Source organism: Centruroides sculpturatus, unplaced genomic scaffold, assembly GCF_000671375.1.
Source record: "Centruroides sculpturatus isolate CEXI.00-Female unplaced genomic scaffold, Cexi_2.0 scaffold281, whole genome shotgun sequence".
NCBI lineage: Eukaryota > Metazoa > Arthropoda > Arachnida > Scorpiones > Buthidae > Centruroides > Centruroides sculpturatus.
In genome coordinates this window covers 627,369-652,756 of record NW_019384696.1, presented here as the reverse complement: position 1 = coordinate 652,756, position 25,388 = coordinate 627,369, and the positions used below count along the sequence as shown (strand labels likewise).

Here is a 25,388-nt window from a genome sequence, read left to right as displayed (position 1 = left end):
GTTAAAAATAATAAAATAGAAAACTTATATATTAAAATTCCATATATTTTCAAATTTTATGAAAAATATAAAACTTATATTAAAGAATTGTTCTCAGTCAATTTAGTAGGTGAACAAAAAAATAAATTAAATAACAGTATTTGTCTGATTAATAAAGCAAATGAAAAACAATCGAAGAATCCTTTAGAAGTTGCAGAAGTCGTATATGAATTGATGTGTACGTGCACAGAACGGAAAAGCTACGTTGGAGAAACAGGAAGAAAACTGGAAGTGAGGCTAAAGGAGCATGAGGCGGCAATTCGATTGAACAGAACTGAATCCCCGTGGCAACAACACTGCAGTATTAAAAATTGTCTTATTGATCGTAGTAATATTAAAATTTTGTATAAAGAAAAAAATTTTGTAAAAAGACGCATCATAGAACATTACTGTATTAAAGAACATGCAAATTGCATAAATTTAAATACAGGAGCATATGTCGATGCATGCTGGGATAGCTTGATGAACTATAATAGTACTGGCAACTTAACAGTGTAATATCCACTGAAGAGGCTAAAATAGCGAAATATATATGGATAATATAATAAAGTAAGAAATAGTGAAAATAATTCTCTGGTTTTCTCTGTTTTTTTAAAAACTCTATCGAAGTCGGAATTAAAGAGTGAAAGTCACTTGTGGTTCTTAAAGTTGTTTTTTTTTTTTTAAACGAAAAAATTTTTAGAATTTATTAATTTTAATATATTAGGTTGTTCGGAAAGTAAGTTTGTTTTTTTACCACTAGACGGATTAGTCATATTTTTCCCACCATTTTTATTCTAAACCGTATTATTATTATATATTTTGACAGCTAGCATTTTTTAAGGCTTATTTGTAAAAAATTTTGTTTGATTCTGTGCAATTGTTTATTGTTTGTGTCCCATCAAATATGGAAGATCAAAAGCATCATTTTCGGCATATTTTGCTCTTTTATTACCTTTATGCTCACTTGAACAGCATTCTTACCTAAAAGGTAAGAATGCTGTTCAAGCGAGAAAAAAATTGCAATACGTGTATGGAGATGTATTGACAGAATGACAGTGCCAAAACTGGTTTACAAAATTTCGTTCTGGCAATTTCTATATTGAAGATGCACCACATTCTGGATGGCCAGTTGAAGCCAATGAAAACAAAATAAAGGCACTGATTGAAACAAACTGCCAAATAACAACACATGAAATCACTAAGAGATTAAATTTGTCAAATTGAACCATTTATGATTACTTGAAACAAATTGGTTTTGTTTCAAAGCTTGATATATGGGTTTCACATGTTCTTAAAGAGAGATGCTCTCTTTGGTGGGATTTTAAGGAAATTTTTTTTTGGAGCTTTTACCAGACAATTTAACAATTGATTTNTTTTTTTTTTTTTTTTTTTTTTTTTTTTTTTTTTTTTTTTTTTTTTTTTTTTTTTTTTTTTTTTTTTTTTTTTTTTTTTTTTTTTTTTTTTTTTTTTTTTTTTTTTTTTTTTTTTTTTTTTTTTTTTTTTTTTTTTTTTTTTTTTTTTTTTTTTTTTTTTTTTTTTTTTTTTTTTTTTTTTTTTTTTTTTTTTTTTTTTTTTTTGTTAGAATTGATAAATCCATTTTAATATATATAATAGTCATACATTAGATTTGTGATTCCCAAACTTTTTCAAGTCGTTTCCCTTGTTTCCATAAAGTTATATCCAATGCTCCCTAACCTATTTCCCTTTTTTGAGAAAGGCTTGGAAATATTCATAGGAAAACTTTCCTGTGAACCTCACACTTTGTGTCCTTATTATACATTGTTCTCAACATTTTGGAAACCATTAAATGCAATATTTCTTCTTATCCATTTTAACAGAGGAAAGGGAAAGATTGTCAGTGATCCCAACCTTTGCCTATGGTCATCATTCAGTATCTTGCCTGCAGTGCCCCCTGCTACCTACTTGCTTCTTTTGTTCCCCTAGATTTAGTCACTGTCCACAGGGGTGTGGTAATGCCATTTTGGAAACTGCTGCATTAGATGGATGGTTGATGTGGTTAAGGTGTTAGTCTATCTCTCTCTGAGGGACCTGGAAATTTTTCAGTGTGGTGTCAGTGCTTCACTACCCAGCTGTCCCATTGTGGGCCTGGCCAAACCCATGATGGGCTTGTTAAAAAAGGTCCTGTTGGTGCCTGCAAAATGGAAATAGTTTAAAAAATAAATAATCATATGTTCTATATTGGTTTGTTTTTGCACATTTGGTATTTAAATTATTTTACATTAAATAAAAAATAGTATAATATAATTTGTAATAAATATCTAAAGTTTTTATAGTGTCAAAAATAGAAACAATTGCCAAATAACAATTTTTTTATTGTTTGATTTCATCTTTGTTTTGTTTATCAATTATATAATAATAATTTTTTGAGTTTGTTCTAGAATTTAAATAGAATAAAATTTTAATGTCAGCAGTATCTAATGATATGAGTTTGAGTTGATTACTTAGCTTTTAAATAGTTTTCTGGGAGTTATTATGTATAAAGAGAAAATTTTCCATAAACCAAGATATAAATCGAGTAGAAGTGTAATAATCTCAAGTAAAGCATGGATTGACATATATAAAATGAATGGGAGAGAAATAAAGATGAAATAGTAAGCCACTGAAACATGTATGCATGTGTATACTAAAGACACATGCATGTTTTCTTGAAATACTATGATTTCAAGAAAATGAACAATGGCAAATGAATATACTTGCAGTATTCTAGATTTTTTTCACAGTTTTAAGATATTCTTGATAAGTTTATTCAAAGAAAATTCAGTTTAATGAATTTATAATTGCAATTAAAATCAATGGATAAACCTTCACACAAAATTATGATGGTAATGATAAAATTAAGTTATTGATTTATTATTATTACCTATTAAAATTTATCAATAAAAATATCAACATTTGATTATTTATGTAAAGTGAACTGAAATTATTACATATTGTTAAAAAGATAATAAAGTTTAAATTTATGAAATACAAGGTTGATAAAGTTTCAAAATCACAGAAAAAATTGATTTGAAAATCAATTTATGCTGATTGTAACTTTTTAATTATTAAAAATTTAATATTTACATAATTTAAAAATGTTATCTTTTCGGAATATTAAAGGTCAGTGAAGGTCGATGGAAGTGGGATCAAGATATCAGATTAGAATTTACTTCAGCTTTCTTTACTGGAGTATATGGAATGTGGAATTTGTATGTTTTTGCACTTCTAGTACTTTATGCACCTTCCCATAAGTTTTATCCTCCAGGACCTACAAGTAAGAAATTTGAAAAATTTTTCGATTATTATTATTATTTAAAATATTATTATAAAACTTTGAATAATTAATCATTTCAAAAATATATAAAACATCTTACTTCAAAAACTGATTTTTCACAAAAGAAGTGATACAAATAAATTCTACTTAAATGACCACTTTTTAGCAAATGGAAGAACAAACTTTATTAAAACAACAATATAGTTATAATTTATTATGAATCACCAACTATTGAAGAAATACTATACCTACAAACCAGTGACAGAATCTTTCTTTTGAACATTCAATAACTCTGATTTATTGTTTCAGCAATTGTTTTCATTTTTATGACAGAGCTTATTGTAAACAGTTTTTTTAGACCTAAATTAATATGAGCTGAATCACACCACATTCTCAAAAATGAGAGGCAACAACCAGAATACAATCCCAGATTATGATGTAATGTCTGTTACTATGCTACTATATTATTGATGAAAGTTATTACACCCACAGATTTTTGTCAGTTTATCTTTTTACTATTTATATAATATAATTCAGATTATTAATAAATAAATATCCAAAATATAATTCATAATGTATAACACACATTTATTTAAAGAAAGACTCAAATTCTCATCCTCTATGGCTTAAACTTAAGTTATTTAATAACACTTCAAAAAATATAGTTTTTGGTCCCCACTTATTTTTATTCTCTGGTTTTTGTTTTATTTAAAATGTTAAAATGATAGATTGCATTTTGTGTATACTAACATAGTCAATGTAAAAAAATAAAAATTTCATAAATTAAATAAAATCTTAATTTCGTAATAAACTATTATGCTTTTAATTTTTAGTTATAAGATGTTCTAATATTATATGTTTATTAATACACTACAGATGCTTTGTCTTCTACTCAAGAGGAAATTGAATTCAGTCGATTGACATCTGAACCTTCACCCTCAGAACCAACAGAAATTTCTGCTCTGACTGAATTTGCCAAAAAATCTGCTCTGGATTAATACATGAAACTTTTATGGTCTGTCGATCAAGTTTTTAAAATTCACATTTGCAACTTACAGTATTATGTTTTGGCCAAAATATTTCAATTATTATACTTCCTAATACAATGTTAGAAAACCTAAAAAATGTGCCAATAATATTTTCTTTTTTAATATTAGATTATATATATATATATATATTTTATACATGTCTTATTATTTTTTAAAATAATCTAGAAACCCTTTTAATCTGGAAAACACTTTTTATATTATTTTTTAAAATCAATTATAATTGTATTTTTCTCATACACACAATCAAATGTATAGAGTTTTTGAATGACTTTTGAAAAACCCTTTGTATTACAGATTTCTACTGATAGAAATCATATAAAATGTGAAAATTTAAACTTGAATCTCAAAAGGTTTTACTGCGGAAATAATTTTAAATTCATTATACCCTGCACGTTAAAATGTATGAGTTTCTATCAAATTTTCATTTGAAAATCTTAAACAACGTCTCAGTTAAAGAAATACTAAATTTAGATAGATGAAATTTATGGTGTTTCTCTCAGTTTTAGATTATTTTCATATAAATTGAACAAATTTAAAAAATTGAAATGGTTGTTTGAATAAGTTATAATCGAAAATTATAACATTTAAATTTCAAAAAGACCATTTCAATTTTTTAAATTTATTTAAATCGTAAAATGATCTGACAATGAGAGAAATTTTTGAAAATCTTTATTCATTATCTTATTTAGGACTTTTTTAACGAGATTTCTCATTGGTTATATGCAGGTGTTATATTTGAAGATTTTTTTAAGGACTGGAACTTCTCTTTTCTTGTTGGAGTATATAACCAGTCATAGTATAAAGCCTGAGATTTATTATTTATACTTTAAAGAAGAAAATAAAATTTCTAGTTCTTAAAATACATCAAATTAAAGGTTTGTTTCTAACTTTTAAATCAAGAGTCAAAAGAAGTAGATTTTATTTTCATTTTATTTATTTTGAAACATTTAGTAATTAAAAGAACAGAACACTTTATACAAAGAAATATATTCATTTTGTTATTACAGGCAGCTTAAGTAGAACATATTATTCTTTTATTATGAATGTATTAAATTACTGAATTTATTTAAATTTTAATATCCTTGTTATTAATTTTTGCCAAAATATGCAATAACACAGATTATAAATCAAATCAATTTGTGCAAAATAAATTAATCTTTAATTTTATCATATTCAAATTTATATTTAGTTGAACTTTAAATGTGAATGTATTTAATGTAAACCCACTTGTGTACATGTAGATATGTCTTCAGTGTTGAGGTATACATATATATATCATAGAAAACTTAATTAAAATATATTATCTTTCTAATAACTTTACACAGTTTAATAAAATTTATACAGATATTAATGAATTTTATAAAGTTTATATAAATATTTGTATGTTAGTTATTATTTATAATTATATAAAATTAATCTTCATTACACTATTAAAATAATCTTTCACTATTATTATTTTTATTAAAATTAAGTTTATAGAAAATTTTTTATTTAAGAATAAACATTGAAAGACTAAAATATATATTCATTTTAAATATATTCCATTTAATTGATATTTAGGGACTCACATTACAAAGTTGTCAAGAAATTTGATGTGTAATGAATCAATACTCATTAAATTTATTGTAATTTCACTTTTAAAATGTTGCACAAATGATGATACAAATTACAGTAGAATCTGTTCATTGTAATCACTTTGCGACTCACCTCTATTGATAATGATAATCGTCTAACATTAAACATTAACAAATAAGACTGCAATTAATGGAAATTCTGCTTCCATTAAATGTGATATTAATGTAATTGTGTTTATCCTCCTTTTTTATACTGTTTTTACAACAGCTTGTGTATAATAATTAAGAAAGTCAACACATTATACTGAGAGCAAATAAATTTTAAATGTTAATCATTCCTTATCAATGTCATCTATGTGTTTAGGCTGATAGAGCAAAAATATATATATAGGCATTTTTAAATTAAGAAAATGATTATTTATTGTAATTATTAGTTTCATTTATAGTTACGAGTTAAAATGCACTTATAAAACTTACAGAATTTGCACTTCTCAAAAAATAACATTAAGTGATTGTAATATCAGTGATTACAATAAATAGATTCTATTACATAATATTTGTATGTGAAAAGTTTAAATCTGTGTATTTTTCACTTTGTAATAGTTGTAGTAATGTTTTGCTTGTCTTATTAGAGAAACATTTTACTATATGTGTAATAACTTCAATGATTATAATTAAGCAACTTATGCTTTTATTTTAATCTTCATGCATTATAATATATATATATGTGTGTGTATGTGTGTTCTGTGTTAGAAGATACAAAATTATGTTGTAACGATAATTTTTTTGTAATAAAAATTTTTAATATTTTGCTATTTTGAATTCTGAACCCCACTAAAATATTTTTTCCCAGAAAATTGCATCTTAAAATTTTAAATTTTCTTTTGGGCATCCATTTTATTATTTCAATTAATTAATTATTATTTTTGTACAGATAACAAACACATCAACTATTTGGAAGTTATTTGCATAATAAACCATTAATATACAGTATCTTAATTATTGAAATTTGTAAATTAAAAAAAAAAAAAATACTTCTCAAATTCTTTCAAGCTTTTCTGATAACACCAGGTTAATATAATTCAATAAGTAGGATTCATATTTTCCACGAATTACATTTAAGATGGGAGGACCCATTATGGTCCTATCAAGTTTGGACTACCCTTTTTTTTCTAAGAAATGATTAAAATATCACCTAAACTCTAGGTGATAGCTTGGGGAAAATTGAATTGGTTAAATAATAGTCCAAACTTGGTAGTCCATCTTGAACTCTCTTGCCTTTATATAATCCTTGTGGTGTGTGTCGGCCTGTAAAATATATGAAGGAAAATGAAGAAGAAACAAAGGAATGTAGGGAAATGAAATTGGACTGATGGACTCTCCTGACATCAGTCTCAGCTTTTGCTGGACTTAAAATTCGGGATAAAGACTTGAAATGACCATTTGTCAGTCAGCTGGGTTGAAATCTTTTCTGGGACAAAGACAAATTAATAAAACATAAGGTTAGGTAAATGCCAGGTAAATGAATTTTAAACAACTACAAACGTTTTTAATTTCGTATCCTTTGTTATTCTTATAAAACAATTTTATTCCTATTTTTAAATTTAAAAGAAGGAACCCGATCTTCCTCCCCCTTCTTTTAATTTACTTACCGGAAATGCGTCACTATTCAGGAACGTATCGTCCGATTAGCAGAATTTTGTATAATGAGCAGTTTTTTTGCCTCTTTAATGAGGTTTCACGACAGAAGAATTAAATGAAACGAATTTAGAAAAAAATGGTGACACAAAATACATTAAATTCTATTATTATTAGAATATTTTTATCTCAAACACCAAACGTTATACACGTGAGAAAAAAATGCAAATGAGCGCGTACGGTGGAAAGAAGTGTGATGTCACCTCATAGGATTAAAAACAGCAGCTAATACATTTGAGATGAGGTAAAGTTTCTAATTAAAGATTCATTAGTAATTGTGATTTAAATAATGGAGATGCGGTCTTTATTTATTTAATGTTTTTTGTTTTGTTAAAGCCTAGTTATAAGGTGGATAAATTGCTTACTGTGTAAATAATTGTTGATTTTGTATTTCGACTTAAAATTAAGGTACCTTTTTCTCGTTAATAAAGATCCTAGATGAATTTATACGCAATTTGTTAGGGCATAATAATGAATTAGCGTTATAGATAAAATCCACTTTGTTTTGCGATTTTCTTTACTGTTGAATTTAATTAATGGCTGTGGTTTAATGTTTTTCGGATCGTGTACTGTACAGTAGTAGTAGTACTCGAAAATTAGTGCTTTAAGTTCACATCTGGCTCCCGACTGTAGCTTAGAATTACAACCGACCTAAAGTATTTTTGGAGTTTGACTCATTTCTGTGTTCTATGTTTTTTGTATTTCATGAAAGTTTAAAATTTTCTTTAAAAATACCATTAGCTTAAGTTCGAAAATGATATCCTAAATCTATCATAAAACTGCGTATATATTTAGTTTCGGCCTTTTATGTAGGGCTTTTCGATTCAATAATTAAGTTTCCTTCTTTGACAAGTTACAACTAATGCAAATTAATAAGAGGCATAATACGTTTACGTCTCAGGTTTCACTTAGGACGTTTTGTGAAAAATCAACACATCGCTCGTATGTTGTTTTGCATTCTCCCATTGATGTATTATTAGTTTGATTTGATGTCATCTAGTCGGATAGCCCAGGTTGGGTTGTGACTATCTGTCAAGAGAGTGGACTTTCTACGGGAAACTTGCCCCTATTTAGATGTCAGACACTTGGAGAAACCCGGAAAACTTCGTATGGTGAAGCTCGGGACCAACCAGCTACCATTGTTCAGTGGTTTCAATCCATTATTAATATTTCAGGATGAGATGAAGATTAAGAAACGAATTTTAGCATGGTAACTTGTATTCAAGTAGGAATACTTTCCAGGGACGGAATTCGTTCCTGGACGTTTTTGTGCCGATTTTGTCATAAGAAAGGAAATACTAAATATTTCCAAATTAAGAACTGGATTGAATTAATCTTGTTACATTCAAATTGTCTTACAGTGAAAATTGAAGATGTAATAAAGGTACTCCTTAACTAGAGTGCCCGTATTTCTTTAAAAAAAATACTTATGGGATTTTTTTGAACAAATGAATGTTTCTTTATTCGCCGAGAAAGTTATGCAACTCGTTGGTAGCTTTTTTATGTTTAAGAAACAGACACATTAGCACGTTCAAACTGTATATAGCGCCATCTGTTATCAGATGATGATAAAAAAACTAACTTATATCATTAATTATTATAAAAAGGCTTAATTTTAAGGCTAGAAATGAGATTTTTAATGCTTGTAAATGCCAATAACGATTAACATTTTCATTTAGTCTGATCCCATTCGAGATATGGCACATGACTCCTCTGTCTCCACCCCCTTCAATTCCGTACTCCAAAATTTAATAGCGTTAATGCCTCTTATATACAAGATAGCGTGCCAAATTTTATTTAGTAATCATTATCCCATCCTGAGATAGTAAATGAAATACATGTCAACACACAATTTTTGGGGGGTGACATTTTTGAGTTCGGAGTCTTCAAACGTCGAGGTTTGCAAAAATAAAAAATAAAACCCGGAGGATCAAATATGATACGCAAAAAGTATTGTTATCGTATCTGAAACCGTGTCGCTATACTTTTTGTTGCTTGTTGCTTTGAAGCAACACAATAACAATACTTTCCCGTGTTATATATACAGACATAACAGTTGGGAAAATAAAAGCAATGTGTCTTAAATGTTCTTTTTACTAATGAAAATAAAAGTTTTATCATCATCATTTGTCCGTGCCTTCTCCTAAGGGAGATTGGCGGCCAGCAAATACCACTGTTCTCTTTTGTGACTTTTATGAATATCTTCCATATCCATTGCCGTCCATTCCTTGAGGTCCCGTCTTCTTCTCCTTGATCTTTTTCCAATTCTGCCTTCTAATGTGAGTTTGGGGATTTCATATTTCTTTCCCCTCAGTATGTGTCTACAGTATGCTAGTTTTCTCTTATNAGAAAATGATAGCAGAAAAAGTGTTGAGCTGATTTGCAAAAAAGAAATTAAAATCTGATCCTTAAAAAAAATGTCAACAGCTCCCTGTGCCGAATGTTATAATTAAAGGAAGTTTCATAGTTTATGTGTGTTAAGTTATTGTCGATTCTTCTGAAATTTTCACTTTAATTAATCAACAATAATTTGTCTCAACAGAAAGAAAATTAAATACGTAGTTTTTAAAAATCACTGATATAGTTTTAATATGGCCCTGTGGGGGTCGGCAGAATTTTTAATTTGTAAAGGGGTCGCGTATTCAAGAAGGTTGAAAAACACTGCATTAGCACGTTCAAACTGTGTATAGCGCTATCTGTTATCATATGATAAACTAACTTATATCATTATTATAAAAAGGCTTAATTTTAAGGCTAGAAATGAATTTTTAAAGCTTGTAAATGCCAATAACGATTAACATTTTCATTTAGTTTGATCCCACTCGAGATATGGCACATGACTCCTCTGTCTCCACCCCCTTCAATTCCATACTCCAAAATTTAATAGCGTTAATGCCTCTTATATACAAGATAACATGCCAAATTTCATTTAGTAATCATTATCCCATCCTGAGATAGTAAATGAAATACATGCCAACACACACTTTTTTGGGGGGTGACATTTTTGAGTTCGGAGTCTTCAAACGTAGAGGTTTGCAAAAATAAAAATTAAAAAAAAAGGAAAAAAACCCGGAGGATCAAATATGATATGATAACAATACTTTTTGCCTATCTGAAACCGTGTCGCTATATTTTTTGTTGCTTTGAAGCAACACAATAACAATACTTTCCCGTGTTATATATACAGACATAACAGTTGGGAAAATAAAAGCAATTTGTCTTAAATGTTCTTTTTACTAATGAAAATAAAAGTTTTATCATCATCATTTGTCCGTGCCTTCTCCTAAGGGAGATTGGCGGCCAGCAAATACCACTGTTCTCTTTTGTGACTTTTATGAATATCTTCCATATCCATTGCCGTCCATTCCTTGAGGTCCCGTCTTCTTCTCCTTGATCTTTTTCCAATTCTGCCTTCTAATGTGAGTTTGGGGATTTCATATTTCTTTCCCCTCAGTATGTGTCTACAGTATGCTAGTTTTCTCTTATTAATTATATTTACTAATTCTCTTTTTGTATCTGCCATCTGTAAAACTGTTTCATTAATTTTATAGGGTTTTTTAAACTCTTCTAAACCGCCCTGTGGGCACTAAGAGGACCTCTTTTTGGTAAGGCCATTATGGATTCAGCCAGGCCCACAATGGGGCGACCGGGTGGTGAGGAATGGGGCCCGACATATATGGACGGACCAACTTCGAAAAATTCCTGGGGATTTTTCGACCTTGGATTCTCCAGAGCGGTAGGCTGCCACCTTGACCGCTCAGTCTAATTTTATAGGGGTAGGAATCATTAAGGAAAAATTTCCCTTAATGGTTTCACCCCTAAAAACTCCAGGGAAAATTTCCCAGTTTCCCCTTTCGACTGCCCTGGATTTCTTAAAGCATGATTCTGTATATTTGTATTTAATTAAAATAAATCAACTAGTAAAATTCATAACTCTGAATATATTACAATAATTTTAATATAAGACATGCTACATATTTTGTCTTTTTTTTTAAGTATGTTCAATTCTAAAATAATTCTGTACATTTAAAATAATATTCCGGAGGGCAGACGACCTACGCTATCAACACTTCAGTGTCTATTTACAAAATACGAAATATCATTGAGTGCTGCTCACTTTAACAATCGCAATTCAACGGTTTCTACAGAAGTTTCGATTCTGAAATAAAATAAATACCGGAAAGATAAAATCTCGATTATAGATGCGGAATATTGTACTGTTTTTATTTGTTTTCTGTCGAATTCTTTTCTGCGGAAGGCACTTTAAATGGCACTGGACGATAACCTTTGTTTGGGTTGAACGGCTGTACACTAGATAACTGGATTACAGATTTATATCCTCCCTCGTTAATTATTACGTTAGGAAATATATGTTTAGCTGAAGTCTCTTCTTTCTTCGATATTTTGGATTCTATGTCTTTACTATCCTCCGAGTTTTCTTCCATACGTTTAGATATTTGCCTCATTCTCTCTTCCAGTTCCATATAAAAGGTCTTTGCGGGTGGATTCTGTTGCCCTATCGATTTGTTTGGCACATTTTTACTTCCCTGATTTTGTATCTGATGACCAGATTTGAATTTCCAGCTACTTTCGGTGCCTTCTTTATCCATCTCCACTTTCGGTTTCGTTTCGGATTCCGTTTGAATTCCACAATTCGATGGTGGTTTTGATTTCATTCGCTGTTCTTCTTGCTCGGCCACTTCCATAAGTTCTGTGTAGACGCTGGGCTGCCTGGTAATCGGATTCTGATTGCAATTCGCCATGACATCGTCGCTAGTCTGCAGACCGTTCTCGTCACTAGAAGTGTCTCCTCCTTCCGGTTCCGGTCTAGTCGGACTAAAATTACGATCTTGTGGAGGTTGCCGTTGACGCCTCATCCATTTACTAGCTCCGGTAAATTGCTTTCTATTATTGCAATGAACTATCTCGGGAGAGCTAGAGGATGTGGAAGAGAAAACCTTCGGAGGCTGTATGACGTTTAAATTTTCTGGATTACTCATCCATCCTCCCAAACAGTTGATCCTTTCGGGGATATTTTCGCAACTCTGACTTCTAGATTCTGGTAATTCTTGACTTATAAGCGGGGAAATTTCCCTGCGATATAATTTTAACTTGTCGCGAATATTATTCTTCTCTAAATCCCTTTCTCTTCTGTATTGCTTCTGCATTTGAAATACCCAATCGTTGTCTTCGGGCATCTTTACTTCGGTTATATTTTCATCGGGGGTTTTCTTCCTTCGGTTGTTCTCCACATCTCGCTTTTTCATGTGTTTGCGGGCCAGTTCTACAGTTTCGTATTCTGGCAAATAAATGACATGACCTTCTGTGGAATAAAAAGAGAATTTTTTTCGTATTCCATTTTTATGATCATCTGACTTATCTTTATCCTCTTCATTTTTCTTTACACCAAATATCAGAGATTGCAAATATTTCTTCCCGCCGGAATTAACATAATTATAAGTTCCCGTTAGTTTACACATCTTATTATTCTGATAATTTAATACCCAGTTAGAATCTAACTGAGTATTTTTGTTTCTGGTGCCCATTGTTTTCTTCAAATTGATAAAGCCTCCGATCGGTTTGGTGTTTCTCACTCCCGGAACTTTTCGACTTTTCACGTGATTTTCTTTAAAATCTGGATCGTTGTGGTTGACTGTTTTATTTATTAAATTTTTAAATTTTGAACTGAACATCTCGTTAGGTAGCATTAGTTTAACCGGAACTTTTACTCGCCTGTGATTTCTGATGCTGTCTTCAAGATCGTTGCTGTCCGAATCTTCGAGCAGATCTTGTTGGGGAATCCAAGAATGTTGACCGATTATTACAGTTTGTGAATGTTTCTTTGTCCCGTCGTGCTTTTCTTTAGTTAACACTGGACTCTCGATATCCGGAGATATGCCGGAATCTTCACATCTTTCGAACGCATTTCNAAAAAGTCACTTTCTTCGGTTGTAGACCCGTACTTCTGATCTCGTTTGAAGGAAATACAAACCGTATACAAGGAATGTTTCAGAACATCCTCAAATTCCAACAGAATCTACGAGAAAATCTGTAATTACACAAAATAAAGATTGACTTTCCCATTCGAGTCAAACAAGCGAGAGGGCAAAAAACTTTAAAATCATCAAAACATAACTGTGTAAACGTGAACTAGTTCGTGCAGGCGTCAATTTTTTTTTTCTTTTTATATATTTTTAAAGCATAAACACACGTTCTATATCGGTCTACAACAATTAGAGTAAGGCAGAATGCAGATGCCTCTAAGCAAATATTTTCATTGAAAAGGAATTTCAGAATGCGAAAAAATTTACTACTTTTATGTTAAATACTTAAAAACAAAATATTACATTTTATTTTACAATAAAATTTTGATCAATTTAAACGTACTGTACTTACAGCAATGTACGACTTCACGTTTGGTTGCTCGACTGTCCGAAACACAAAGAAACAATGGACTTGAATTTCCAGACATAAAAATCGTGTTTTTAGGTGGTTTACGACGAAAGCATCTTTTTTTTAGTAATGGAATTTGTAAAAAGTTATATATATATTTAAAAAAATCACGTATAATATTAAAATTTCGACTGAAAGCTGATAAGGTTGAGATGAAAATCCTATGTCGGTGACATTCGTTGGGAATGTGTGTGGTCTACGAAATTTTCCCACATTATTTCCAAGTAAAACAGATACTTCGACTCAATAGAACTGTAAAAATAGGTCATAATCTAACTAAATAATATACAATTCTTGATCGCTCCAGATATATTGTTAGATTGTTGGAATTCCCGAATATTAAAAACACGAGAGAAAATTTTGTATGGAAATTTTTTATTTTAAAAATACATTTAATATTAGCTTTTTTTTTAATGTTAAATTATTAAATGAGATCCTATTCGAATGTCTNTTTTTGTTGCTTGTTGCTTTGAAGCAACACAATAACAATACTTTCCCGTGTTATATATACAGACATAACAGTTGGGAAAATAAAAGCAATGTGTCTTAAATGTTCTTTTTACTAATGAAAATAAAAGTTTTATCATCATCATTTGTCCGTGCCTTCTCCTAAGGGAGATTGGCGGCCAGCAAATACCACTGTTCTCTTTTGTGACTTTTATGAATATCTTCCATATCCATTGCCGTCCATTCCTTGAGGTCCCGTCTTCTTCTCCTTGATCTTTTTCCAATTCTGCCTTCTAATGTGAGTTTGGGGATTTCATATTTCTTTCCCCTCAGTATGTGTCTACAGTATGCTAGTTTTCTCTTATTAATTATATTTACTAATTCTCTTTTTGTATCTGCCATCTGTAAAACTGTTTCATTAATTTTATAGGGTTTTTTAAACTCTTCTAAACCGCCCTGTGGGCACTAAGAGGACCTCTTTTTGGTAAGGCCATTATGGATTCAGCCAGGCCCACAATGGAGCGACCGGGTGGTGAGGAATGGGGCCCGACATATATGGACGGACCAACTTCGAAAAATTCCTGGGGATTTTTCGACCTTGGATTCTCCAGAGCGGTAGGCTGCCACCTTGACCGCTCAGTCTAATTTTATAGGGGTAGGAATCATTAAGGAAAAATTTCCCTTAATGGTTTCACCCCTAAAAACTCCAGGGAAAATTTCCCAGTTTCCCCTTTCGACTGCCCTGGATTTCTTAAAGCATGATTCTGTATATTTGTATTTAATTAAAATAAATCAACTAGTAAAATTCATAACTCTGAATATATTACAATAATTTTAATATAAGACATGCTACATATTTTGTCTTTTTTTTTAAGTATGTTCAATTCTAAAATAATTCTGTACATTTAAAATAATATTCCGGAGGGCAGACGACCTACGCTATCAACACTTCAGTGTCTATTTACAAAATACGAAATATCATTGAGTGCTGCTCACTTTAACAATCGCAATTCAACGGTTTCTACAGAAGTTTCGATTCTGAAATAAAATAAATACCGGAAAGATAAAATCTCGATTATAGATGCGGAATATTGTACTGTTTTTATTTGTTTTCTGTCGAATTCTTTTCTGCGGAAGGCACTTTAAATGGCACTGGACGATAACCTTTGTTTGGGTTGAACGGCTGTACACTAGATAACTGGATTACAGATTTATATCCTCCCTCGTTAATTATTACGTTAGGAAATATATGTTTAGCTGAAGTCTCTTCTTTCTTCGATATTTTGGATTCTATGTCTTTACTATCCTCCGAGTTTTCTTCCATACGTTTAGATATTTGCCTCATTCTCTCTTCCAGTTCCATATAAAAGGTCTTTGCGGGTGGATTCTGTTGCCCTATCGATTTGTTTGGCACATTTTTACTTCCCTGATTTTGTATCTGATGACCAGATTTGAATTTCCAGCTACTTTCGGTGCCTTCTTTATCCATCTCCACTTTCGGTTTCGTTTCGGATTCCGTTTGAATTCCACAATTCGATGGTGGTTTTGATTTCATTCGCTGTTCTTCTTGCTCGGCCACTTCCATAAGTTCTGTGTAGACGCTGGGCTGCCTGGTAATCGGATTCTGATTGCAATTCGCCATGACATCGTCGCTAGTCTGCAGACCGTTCTCGTCACTAGAAGTGTCTCCTCCTTCCGGTTCCGGTCTAGTCGGACTAAAATTACGATCTTGTGGAGGTTGCCGTTGACGCCTCATCCATTTACTAGCTCCGGTAAATTGCTTTCTATTATTGCAATGAACTATCTCGGGAGAGCTAGAGGATGTGGAAGAGAAAACCTTCGGAGGCTGTATGACGTTTAAATTTTCTGGATTACTCATCCATCCTCCCAAACAGTTGATCCTTTCGGGGATATTTTCGCAACTCTGACTTCTAGATTCTGGTAATTCTTGACTTATAAGCGGGGAAATTTCCCTGCGATATAATTTTAACTTGTCGCGAATATTATTCTTCTCTAAATCCCTTTCTCTTCTGTATTGCTTCTGCATTTGAAATACCCAATCGTTGTCTTCGGGCATCTTTACTTCGGTTATATTTTCATCGGGGGTTTTCTTCCTTCGGTTGTTCTCCACATCTCGCTTTTTCATGTGTTTGCGGGCCAGTTCTACAGTTTCGTATTCTGGCAAATAAATGACATGACCTTCTGTGGAATAAAAAGAGAATTTTTTTCGTATTCCATTTTTATGATCATCTGACTTATCTTTATCCTCTTCATTTTTCTTTACACCAAATATCAGAGATTGCAAATATTTCTTCCCGCCGGAATTAACATAATTATAAGTTCCCGTTAGTTTACACATCTTATTATTCTGATAATTTAATACCCAGTTAGAATCTAACTGAGTATTTTTGTTTCTGGTGCCCATTGTTTTCTTCAAATTGATAAAGCCTCCGATCGGTTTGGTGTTTCTCACTCCCGGAACTTTTCGACTTTTCACGTGATTTTCTTTAAAATCTGGATCGTTGTGGTTGACTGTTTTATTTATTAAATTTTTAAATTTTGAACTGAACATCTCGTTAGGTAGCATTAGTTTAACCGGAACTTTTACTCGCCTGTGATTTCTGATGCTGTCTTCAAGATCGTTGCTGTCCGAATCTTCGAGCAGATCTTGTTGGGGAATCCAAGAATGTTGACCGATTATTACAGTTTGTGAATGTTTCTTTGTCCCGTCGTGCTTTTCTTTAGTTAACACTGGACTCTCGATATCCGGAGATATGCCGGAATCTTCACATCTTTCGAACGCATTTCTTTTTGCCAACCTATTCAATCTCCACATTCTGTCCTCGTCGTCGTCTCCAAATTCGCTACTCGGAATGGAATCCAAATGCTGGGCACTAAGAAATTTCCAGGCTTCTGTGGGCGAAAATTTGGGCAGTTCGGCTTGCCTTCTGGGTAGAACGGGTCTTAGTTTTAAATCGATATCGTCTTCGGAATCATTCAAAGATGCTAAAGATTCCGAAGAGTGTGAACAAGATTCCATGCTGTCGTCAACGTATTCCGATTCTGGAATTTGTCTGTAAGTTATCCTGTTGTGTTTCTGCAATTTCTCTGTATCTATTTGGTCGCTTTTTGTTTTTGGTTTTCTAGATTTATTATTTCCATCTTTTTCTTTGGTCTGATCCACTTTGACATTTCTGTTTAGTTTTGCATTAGTTTTATTATGTAACGTCCGTTCAATTTCCACATCGGGAAAATAATATTGTTTGGGTGATGTTTTTGTTTCGTGTAGTTGGTTAGATTTCATCCTTTCGGCCAATCTCTTCGTTACTTGTTGAATTTCTTCCGAAAAGGCTTCGTTTCTGCTACGTTTATCATCGAAGACTATATTTTGCGTTGCTTGTTTTCTCGATACATTATTATTTCTTACATCGCAAACCACATGCCTAGATTCTCCTTGAATGTCAGACGATTCTGTAGTTTCCTCTTCTCTAGATGGCAAAGTTATTGGTCTCACTTGTGTTAAATTTTTAGTTACAGTAGACGGAATAGAAACAACAATGGGAGGAGGTGGAGCGGGATGTTTTGCCCTGCTGCCATTTTTCTTCCTTCTGCAGGAAGAGTACTTCTTGGAAGGAGATAATGAAGGAGGTTCGGGCGCACGGTTTTTCTTTTTCGATTTCAATTTTCCATTAGTTTCGCTGTTCTTTAAGCTGTAGCTAATGTTAGGATCACTTATCGACTGCCACTTCTCCGACCTGAGTTGATGTTTATTGGTTAATTTATCCGATCTCTTCTGCAGAACCGCTAGAAATTCGGGATCGATGTCACTCGGTTGAGGACTGCCTCCCGCCCGTTGACCACGAATGGTTCCTTTTTCTTGTAATATGCTACCATTGTCCGTGCTACGTAATCTCTGTCCTGCCACCGGAGGAGGCAAAACTCTATTATGGGGATGAGCAAACCTATTGATTTTTCTCCCATGGTAATGATACGGAGTGTGAAACGTGTTAGTTTTTACTGGAGTAAGTTGGATACCATGAGAAGTGGCGCTGCCCATTCCGGAACCGGCTTCTCCATCTAATGATGATTGTTGACATTATCCATCAGATAGTGCAACCTATTAAAAAAACACACAATTAATATAATTACAAACAGAAGTTTTTAAATTATATTAACTTTCTAAATTTCTAGATATTTTTTTACATTAAAATAAACTAATTATTTTTGCTTAATTTTTTCACATTACCAAACCTAACATTTGATACAGTACTAAAATACAGTATTTTTTCTATACAAAAAGTTTTGATACGATTATAAATCAACATAAATGCATAGTTACGCTCTCTTGGTGCTCACACGGTGAAAATGTGGAAAAAATTAACTATTATATAGACGATTTTTATTAAATTAAAATTGCATAGTTTATGTACTGTGACTGTATATACCAAGTAAGATATGAGAGGAAGCCTGGAGCATTTTCTTTGAGGTCCCCAGTATATAGCTTATACTTTTTAAATAATGAAAAAAAATGCATTTTTGAAAGAAAATAAGGTTAGTTAATAGATGGTATAGAATGAATAATTTGTAATATATGTTTTTGAGGCTTCTTCAAATGTGAGGAGTGGGCATGCTGAGTCCAAACAAAATAATATGGGCATCTGATCTATATAAATTATTCTTTTCATTCGAAAAAAAAAATAATAATTTTTTATATGCAAATCGCAGTAAATAAATAAATAAATAATGCAACGTTGATAAATATTAACGATGGAAATAGCAATCGACAAACATTTACTCGCTAGACAATAATACTTTACACAATTTAATATATTTTAATTAATTTAAACGCTTGATAAACTGAATAAATCACGTTCGACTATTTTATTCTTTCGATTAATGGAAGTAAATAATAAAAAAAAAGCTTTAAATTTCCACTTAGCGTAAATCATTGCATGAGAAATTGTTAAAACACGCATAACAATTGAATATTTTATCAAAATATCTCATGCATTCGACAATTTCGAGATTGTAATTTTTGAGAAATAATTAAAATTAGTCATTAAACTAGTAATAATATACTATTTTTGTAATTACGGACGTTTTCCCGGATAGGGATGAGTTAATCCGCGATCTTATCGTAACAAGGATTTCTAGTGTTGTTTATGTTCACCACGCGTACAAAATACGAGGAGGAGGACATATCATCTTGAGAAACCATCCTTAAATTGAATGAGAAGAGGCGTACAGGTTAACACCCGGATTTGGAAATGAAATAAACAACAATCCGGAAATTAATTGTTCGCCACGTTCAGTATTTTCGTTTTCGTGAGGTGTTTTTTCCTTTTTAATTACGTAAGTTTTTACTTTTAAAATTCAAAAATTAACAAATTTCAAATGATTTAAAAAATACATTTGTCTATAAAAACTAACAAGAAAAGTGGATTAAATAGTAGAGATCTCCAATGCTTGAGTTAAGCTATAATTGCCTGCAACAAAATAATCAATATAAAAACTATTAGTAATATTTTGTAGCTTTAAAATCATCAAACTAATGCAAGTGTAATTCTACATTGTTACCATTGTGTGTACACAGTCTAAATAAAGGGTCGAAATTTATATTCCTCTATATTAAAAAATATATATATACAGTATTTATAAAGGATTATAATGAAAATAATAAAGAATGCATTAAATAAATATTAAGTAGAAATTGAATTTACAATTTATCAAGACAAAACATTAGCAAAATGTCGTACAATTTATTGTTTTCTGCATTGACAAACACCACAATGACGTCTTTTCATTTAAAAAAAAGAGAGAGAGAGAGAGAAATATATGTTCGTGTTACTTTCATTTCAGTCCGTATTTTCACACAATAAATAGGCCAAAATGTCGAAAAGTTTTTGTTGTGCCCATAGGCCACAGTAGTGGTAGGATGTATTAAAGTGCAGGAAACTTTTCATCCCGTATATTTATATGTTGTCTGCCGAAATAATACAAATGTCCTACTTTTCTCCGTGCCATTTCTGCCTCATTGATTTATTATTTTTTTTCCGATTTATTATTCAATTAATCTTTAATTAACGGACAATTTAAATATTTCTTTCTCTCATCTAAACAATTGAAATTTTTCCTTCTTTTTGTAACGTTTCCTGTACTTTCAACAAAGAAAAGAAATTCTAACATAAAAAAATAACATTAAATAAAATTCAATTATCCATTATTAACAATCTGCGGTATTTTCAGTTGTGCAATAAATTCAAAAATAATTGCAAGGGAATAGCCAAAAAGTTCATGAAAAGGTGAAGAAATTTACTTTGAAATCTGTGGAGTATTCTATAGAAAGAATTCGTCAAATGATTTAATGCTTAAAGTATAACAACACATTTTAAAAATTGTTTAAATAGTAATATAAGAAATACGATAAACTTACACTTAATTATATAAATATATGTATAAAAATATTTATAATACCTGACAATTACATGGAGACTGGCGTTTACACACAGTCTTAATCCTATCACCAGAAATCGAGGTATGAACACGCTTATAATATAGTTAGGCCGAGAGCAAAAACTATAGCAAGCTTTCCATCTTGATTACTCAAGCATAGACAGAAAAGTATGTAATAACTACATATATTTTTCGTAGAATATTATATAAATCATCGTAAACAAAATAAACAAGCGCACAAGTAAAAATTGTATCTCGGAGAAAGATCAAACAGGCAGATTCACTTGGATGTAACGAAGTCCTAAGTTAATCATTATTATACTAGTGTAATGTAATTAACTTACATTAATTAGATTTTTCCTTATTTTACTAGTCTGTTTAGCGTTTAGGCACTTAAAATAGGTTTAATTTTCGCAATTATCAGCCTAAAGGCATAATACATATACTACAAGAAGCGTCGTTATTACAAGAAACAAAGCAGGAAAGTTAAAGATAGAAATGAATTCAAGGCTCTTGTTTTATATACAATAAATTAAACATAAAAGGATAAATAATCAAAAACTATTTTCTAATTTGTTGATTAATCTTCTTAATAGTTACTTTTGAATTTTCCTATTGAAAACTGTTATGACAAGTCCTTAAATTCATAGCAAATTTTTAAGAAATAAAAACCATTAAGACTGCATTAAATTAATATCTGAATGAGATTTTATCCAATTACATCTTAACTAAAAATAAATAAATAAAATGTCTTCTGGGAATTCTCCGAATCCGAATTCGGAATAGCAATTGTTATATTCCATTCGGTCATTTGCCATTCTCTATCGGAAAGAAGGTCGTCTGATAAGAGACGAATCGGACTCAAGCTGAGAACGACCTGAATCTTCGTTCCAATTTCCTGTCTGTTAAATAACTGGGATACAAAAGAAGCCGAAGACATTTTCTGACAACCTTGTCGATCGTCTAACGTTTTGCATAACTCGTTTACATAGACTAATTACAATCGCTGATAAGTTCCTGTTCCGCCTACTATTTATTTACTTAACGGGATTCGAACCAGGAAACTTTTCTAATCTCATCTCTAATTCGATCTAACTACACTTTTTTTTTTCGGTATCGTCGTTAACTTAATATGTTTCATTAAAACGCGATTAATTCCACGCTTACTTGAGGTTTCGGTACTTTTTGACCTCGACGAAAAATTTTTATGTACCGCGTATATTCGGAATTTGATACTATCGGAAGAAATTCTGAGATTTATTTTATTTTTTTTTCTATCTTTCTCTGTAAACACATGGATTCTGGTCGTTCAGAGAGCGAAACCGCCAGACAGGTGGCCTTTCTTTCACACATCGTTTGCCTAGCTTCTGATATCAACTACTGTGACAAATTGCCTCATTTCCTTTCTCTTTTTGTCTAGCGGAAAATAAAGTATGTCCTCCGCTTTTTCTTCTCTTCTTTAATCCTTTAGGTGCTAATCTAAACGCCAGAAAAAGTGATATAAAACAGACAGACGGCGGCTAAAATGTAAAGTGGATTTTTTTACCTTCAAGTCGACATTAGAATTCCAAATTAAGAACGTTTCCAAAGATAAAGAATACACTTAAATGGAAGTAAATTATAGTTTTTCACGAAACATGCCAAAGAAAGGAAATCTTACAAGTGAAACCGGAAGATAAAATTAAAAAAAAAAAAGGCGTACAATGCGTGTTATTCAGGGTCAACAGCCCATTCTGTCGACACATTTCTTCACCGTCTCGCATCTGCACACTTTTTTTTTTATATTTAAAATGTGCTATATAACGTAATAACTTATGAAATATATCTATAAAGTATTTCTAAAAACACGTAAATAATTTCTCAGGATATAGGATGATATATTCAAAGGTTGAAGTAAAAATCGACTTTTAAATCACTAATCAAAAAATATTTTGTTTTTCCTTCCGTCTGTCTGTCCAAAAAAAAAAAAAAACTATAAAATGACGTTTTTATAAATAAATTATGTTAATTTTCTAATTCCAATAAAGTCTTGTTTTCCATATCACAGTCTATTAAGCAAATGTCACAGAATTATTCCAGCACTTTTCAATTAAAAGGACTAATTAGGAAAAAGTGTGTTTCTAGATTCTCTTAAGCTTAATTATCTTCCGTAAAAAGTTGTTTTTTTTTAATTAAAAAATTATTTTATAGACATCTGTTTACAAAAATTCGACATAATTATATTTTATTATGTCTTACGGGCAAATATTAAATCTAATTTACTACTAAACTTTTTTGAATAAGGCAGATATACATAATTATTTTTCTAGGTGAACGAGTTCATTAATAATTTTTACATTTATAAGTTAAAATATTAGTTAAGTGTTGGAAACCCGACTAATGACTTATCATTGTGACAATTTTCCTCCCTCAAAAACATGGAGAGATGCATCTAGAAACATCTTATCTTTTTTAATTATTTAGAGAATACAAATTTCTCATAAGAATGCATACAATAACTAATATATTAATACTAATAATAGGTCATTAAAATTTTAAAAACTCTAGCAAATCTAAAAGGATAAGTATAACCGAGCTAATAACCATCTAAAATTATTCTATCTTCAGTTACAATCTGAAGGAAAGATAAAGACAAACTAAATCGTCACCCGAAAAATTTCCTTTTGTTTAGGCTCATTTCCCAATTGGAACACGAAACTTTCCTATGTAAATTGCATTCCTCTCGAAGAATTCGATCAGACTTTTCTCTTGGGCTAAATGAAGAAATTTCTCTTAACAATAATAATTATCATTGATATTGTAAAAGATATTCTCGATTAATAATTTCAAAATTCTAGGGAAAAAATGCAGGGCTACTACAATACCTGTAATCTCATGAAAATTGTAGAGGTTCTCATCAAGGACGATCCCATATTTAACTTTTCTAGCATTGAAAACAGATAGAAGATAGGTCTACTTAAACGCGCATCCTCTTAGATACAAGGACGCATATTGTGAGTTCACGGATATATTTGCATAGATTTCATGTAAACATTTCTATTCATTCCATACGTAAAAAACTTATATAATATTTTCTTAATAGATCATGCTATATTTAAATAATGGTCGAGATGGTTGCTACAGATTAAAATACTACACGTACTTTTAATAAATATCTGACTGTTATTTTCGCAATCGATTGAAGACTTGCCAAATAAAATCCCTGTTGGATTTTAAGACAATTGGTTTCCTGGTGCAGCCCTTTCGTCCTTGACACGCGTTCGATAGAACTTACGTGGTTACATACATTCCATCTTTCATTCCATATAAATAAACCTTTGTGGCTTTAGAAAGCATTGCAATTGTCTATATAGATGTCTTTGTTAACACAAAAAGTACTTTTACAAAAACATTCTGCAACAAAGAAAATATCTTTCGATTCTTCTACGTTCTATAATCGATTCATATGGATTCTATTAAAGTTATGTAATAAATATATATATTATAAATTAAAACTATACGAAAGTTAACAAGTTATATAATAAATAGAACCTCATATGAGTATTCAAAGATTCAACTTACGCATCTCATTCTTTACTCGTCTCGTGCAAAATGTATCTGTAATTTCAGGAATCAGTTTTTAAAAAATTGTGGGGTGGTTGCTACGAAAACAAATGGCGGAAAACTGATGAAAATAAAATTTTCCTTCGCTAAAATTTTTATCGGAGAATTTTATTTCTTTAGTTCATTCAACGCCTGCACGTGGAATGATCAAAGACCCAAAATGCGACCAATCAGATAGAGATGAGTTACTCAAAAACAATGATGATGATTTAAGTTTTTTTCCCACACGTTTCCTCATAAACAGCAGATTTGAGGACAATTAATATATGTCAAACGCTCTACTGAAAGGGGGTTTATCTCCTTTTATAATGTAAAACTTGCATGTTAATCATCAAAATGCAACTAACTGATCAATGTAACTATATAATTAAGAATACATTATTATTATTATTTATAAGTAAATTCTTTTAATAAATTTACGTCAGATTAAAATATGGAATAATACTTAAGCATTATTTATTTACATTCAAATTTATTTTATTTTATAAACTTCATTTTAAATATTTACTTTTAAAAAAATAATGTAAATTAGTTAGGTATTTAATTTTCGAAAAGAAGAATTGAGAACTTTTAAACAATTTTCGGGGTTGACACGCAGCTTGATGAAATGTGCGTATAACCCAAATTTGTTCATATTTATTTAAAATTTTGTGAATTTGTATGTCAGAACGAACGAAAAATGGTAGCACCGTTTTGTTAAATTGCGATGAAACCAAGCATTTAGTAAGAAAAAATATTATTTTTCATAAGATAATGTAGTCTATATATAATTTTAAGAAATTTAAATAAAATTGAATATATGCGAAAAAAAAAAAA

The 25,388-nt window shown here is 30.8% G+C and overlaps 2 protein-coding genes across 8 annotated transcripts in view; one reads left to right on the top strand and one right to left on the bottom strand.

Moving 5' to 3' along the window:
• The window catches only part of LOC111627453 (protein wntless-like), a 46,838-nt gene extending 41,128 nt beyond the window's left edge, over positions 1–5,710 (top strand). For 6 of the 7 annotated variants that reach the window (XM_023371024.1, XM_023371027.1, XM_023371025.1 and 3 more), the window contains 2 exons: positions 3,142–3,295; positions 4,172–5,710. In XM_023371024.1, coding sequence (XP_023226792.1) covers positions 3,142–3,295; positions 4,172–4,293 — 276 coding nt within the window. In that variant the 3' untranslated portion in view covers positions 4,294–5,710. The remainder of the gene's footprint in view (positions 1–3,141; positions 3,296–4,171) is intronic. The other variant, XM_023371029.1, reaches the window with a different exon arrangement.
• A 6,124-nt stretch (positions 5,711–11,834) lies between these two features.
• Positions 11,835–25,388, bottom strand: part of LOC111627436 — a 27,104-nt gene continuing 13,550 nt past the window's right edge. Inside the window, exons 2-3 of the mRNA XM_023371005.1 lie at positions 15,626–18,633; positions 11,835–13,529 (exon numbers count right to left, since the gene is read on the bottom strand). Of these exons, the coding sequence (XP_023226773.1) occupies positions 11,840–13,529; positions 15,626–18,573 (4,638 nt within the window). The 5' untranslated portion in view covers positions 18,574–18,633 and the 3' untranslated portion in view covers positions 11,835–11,839. The remainder of the gene's footprint in view (positions 13,530–15,625; positions 18,634–25,388) is intronic.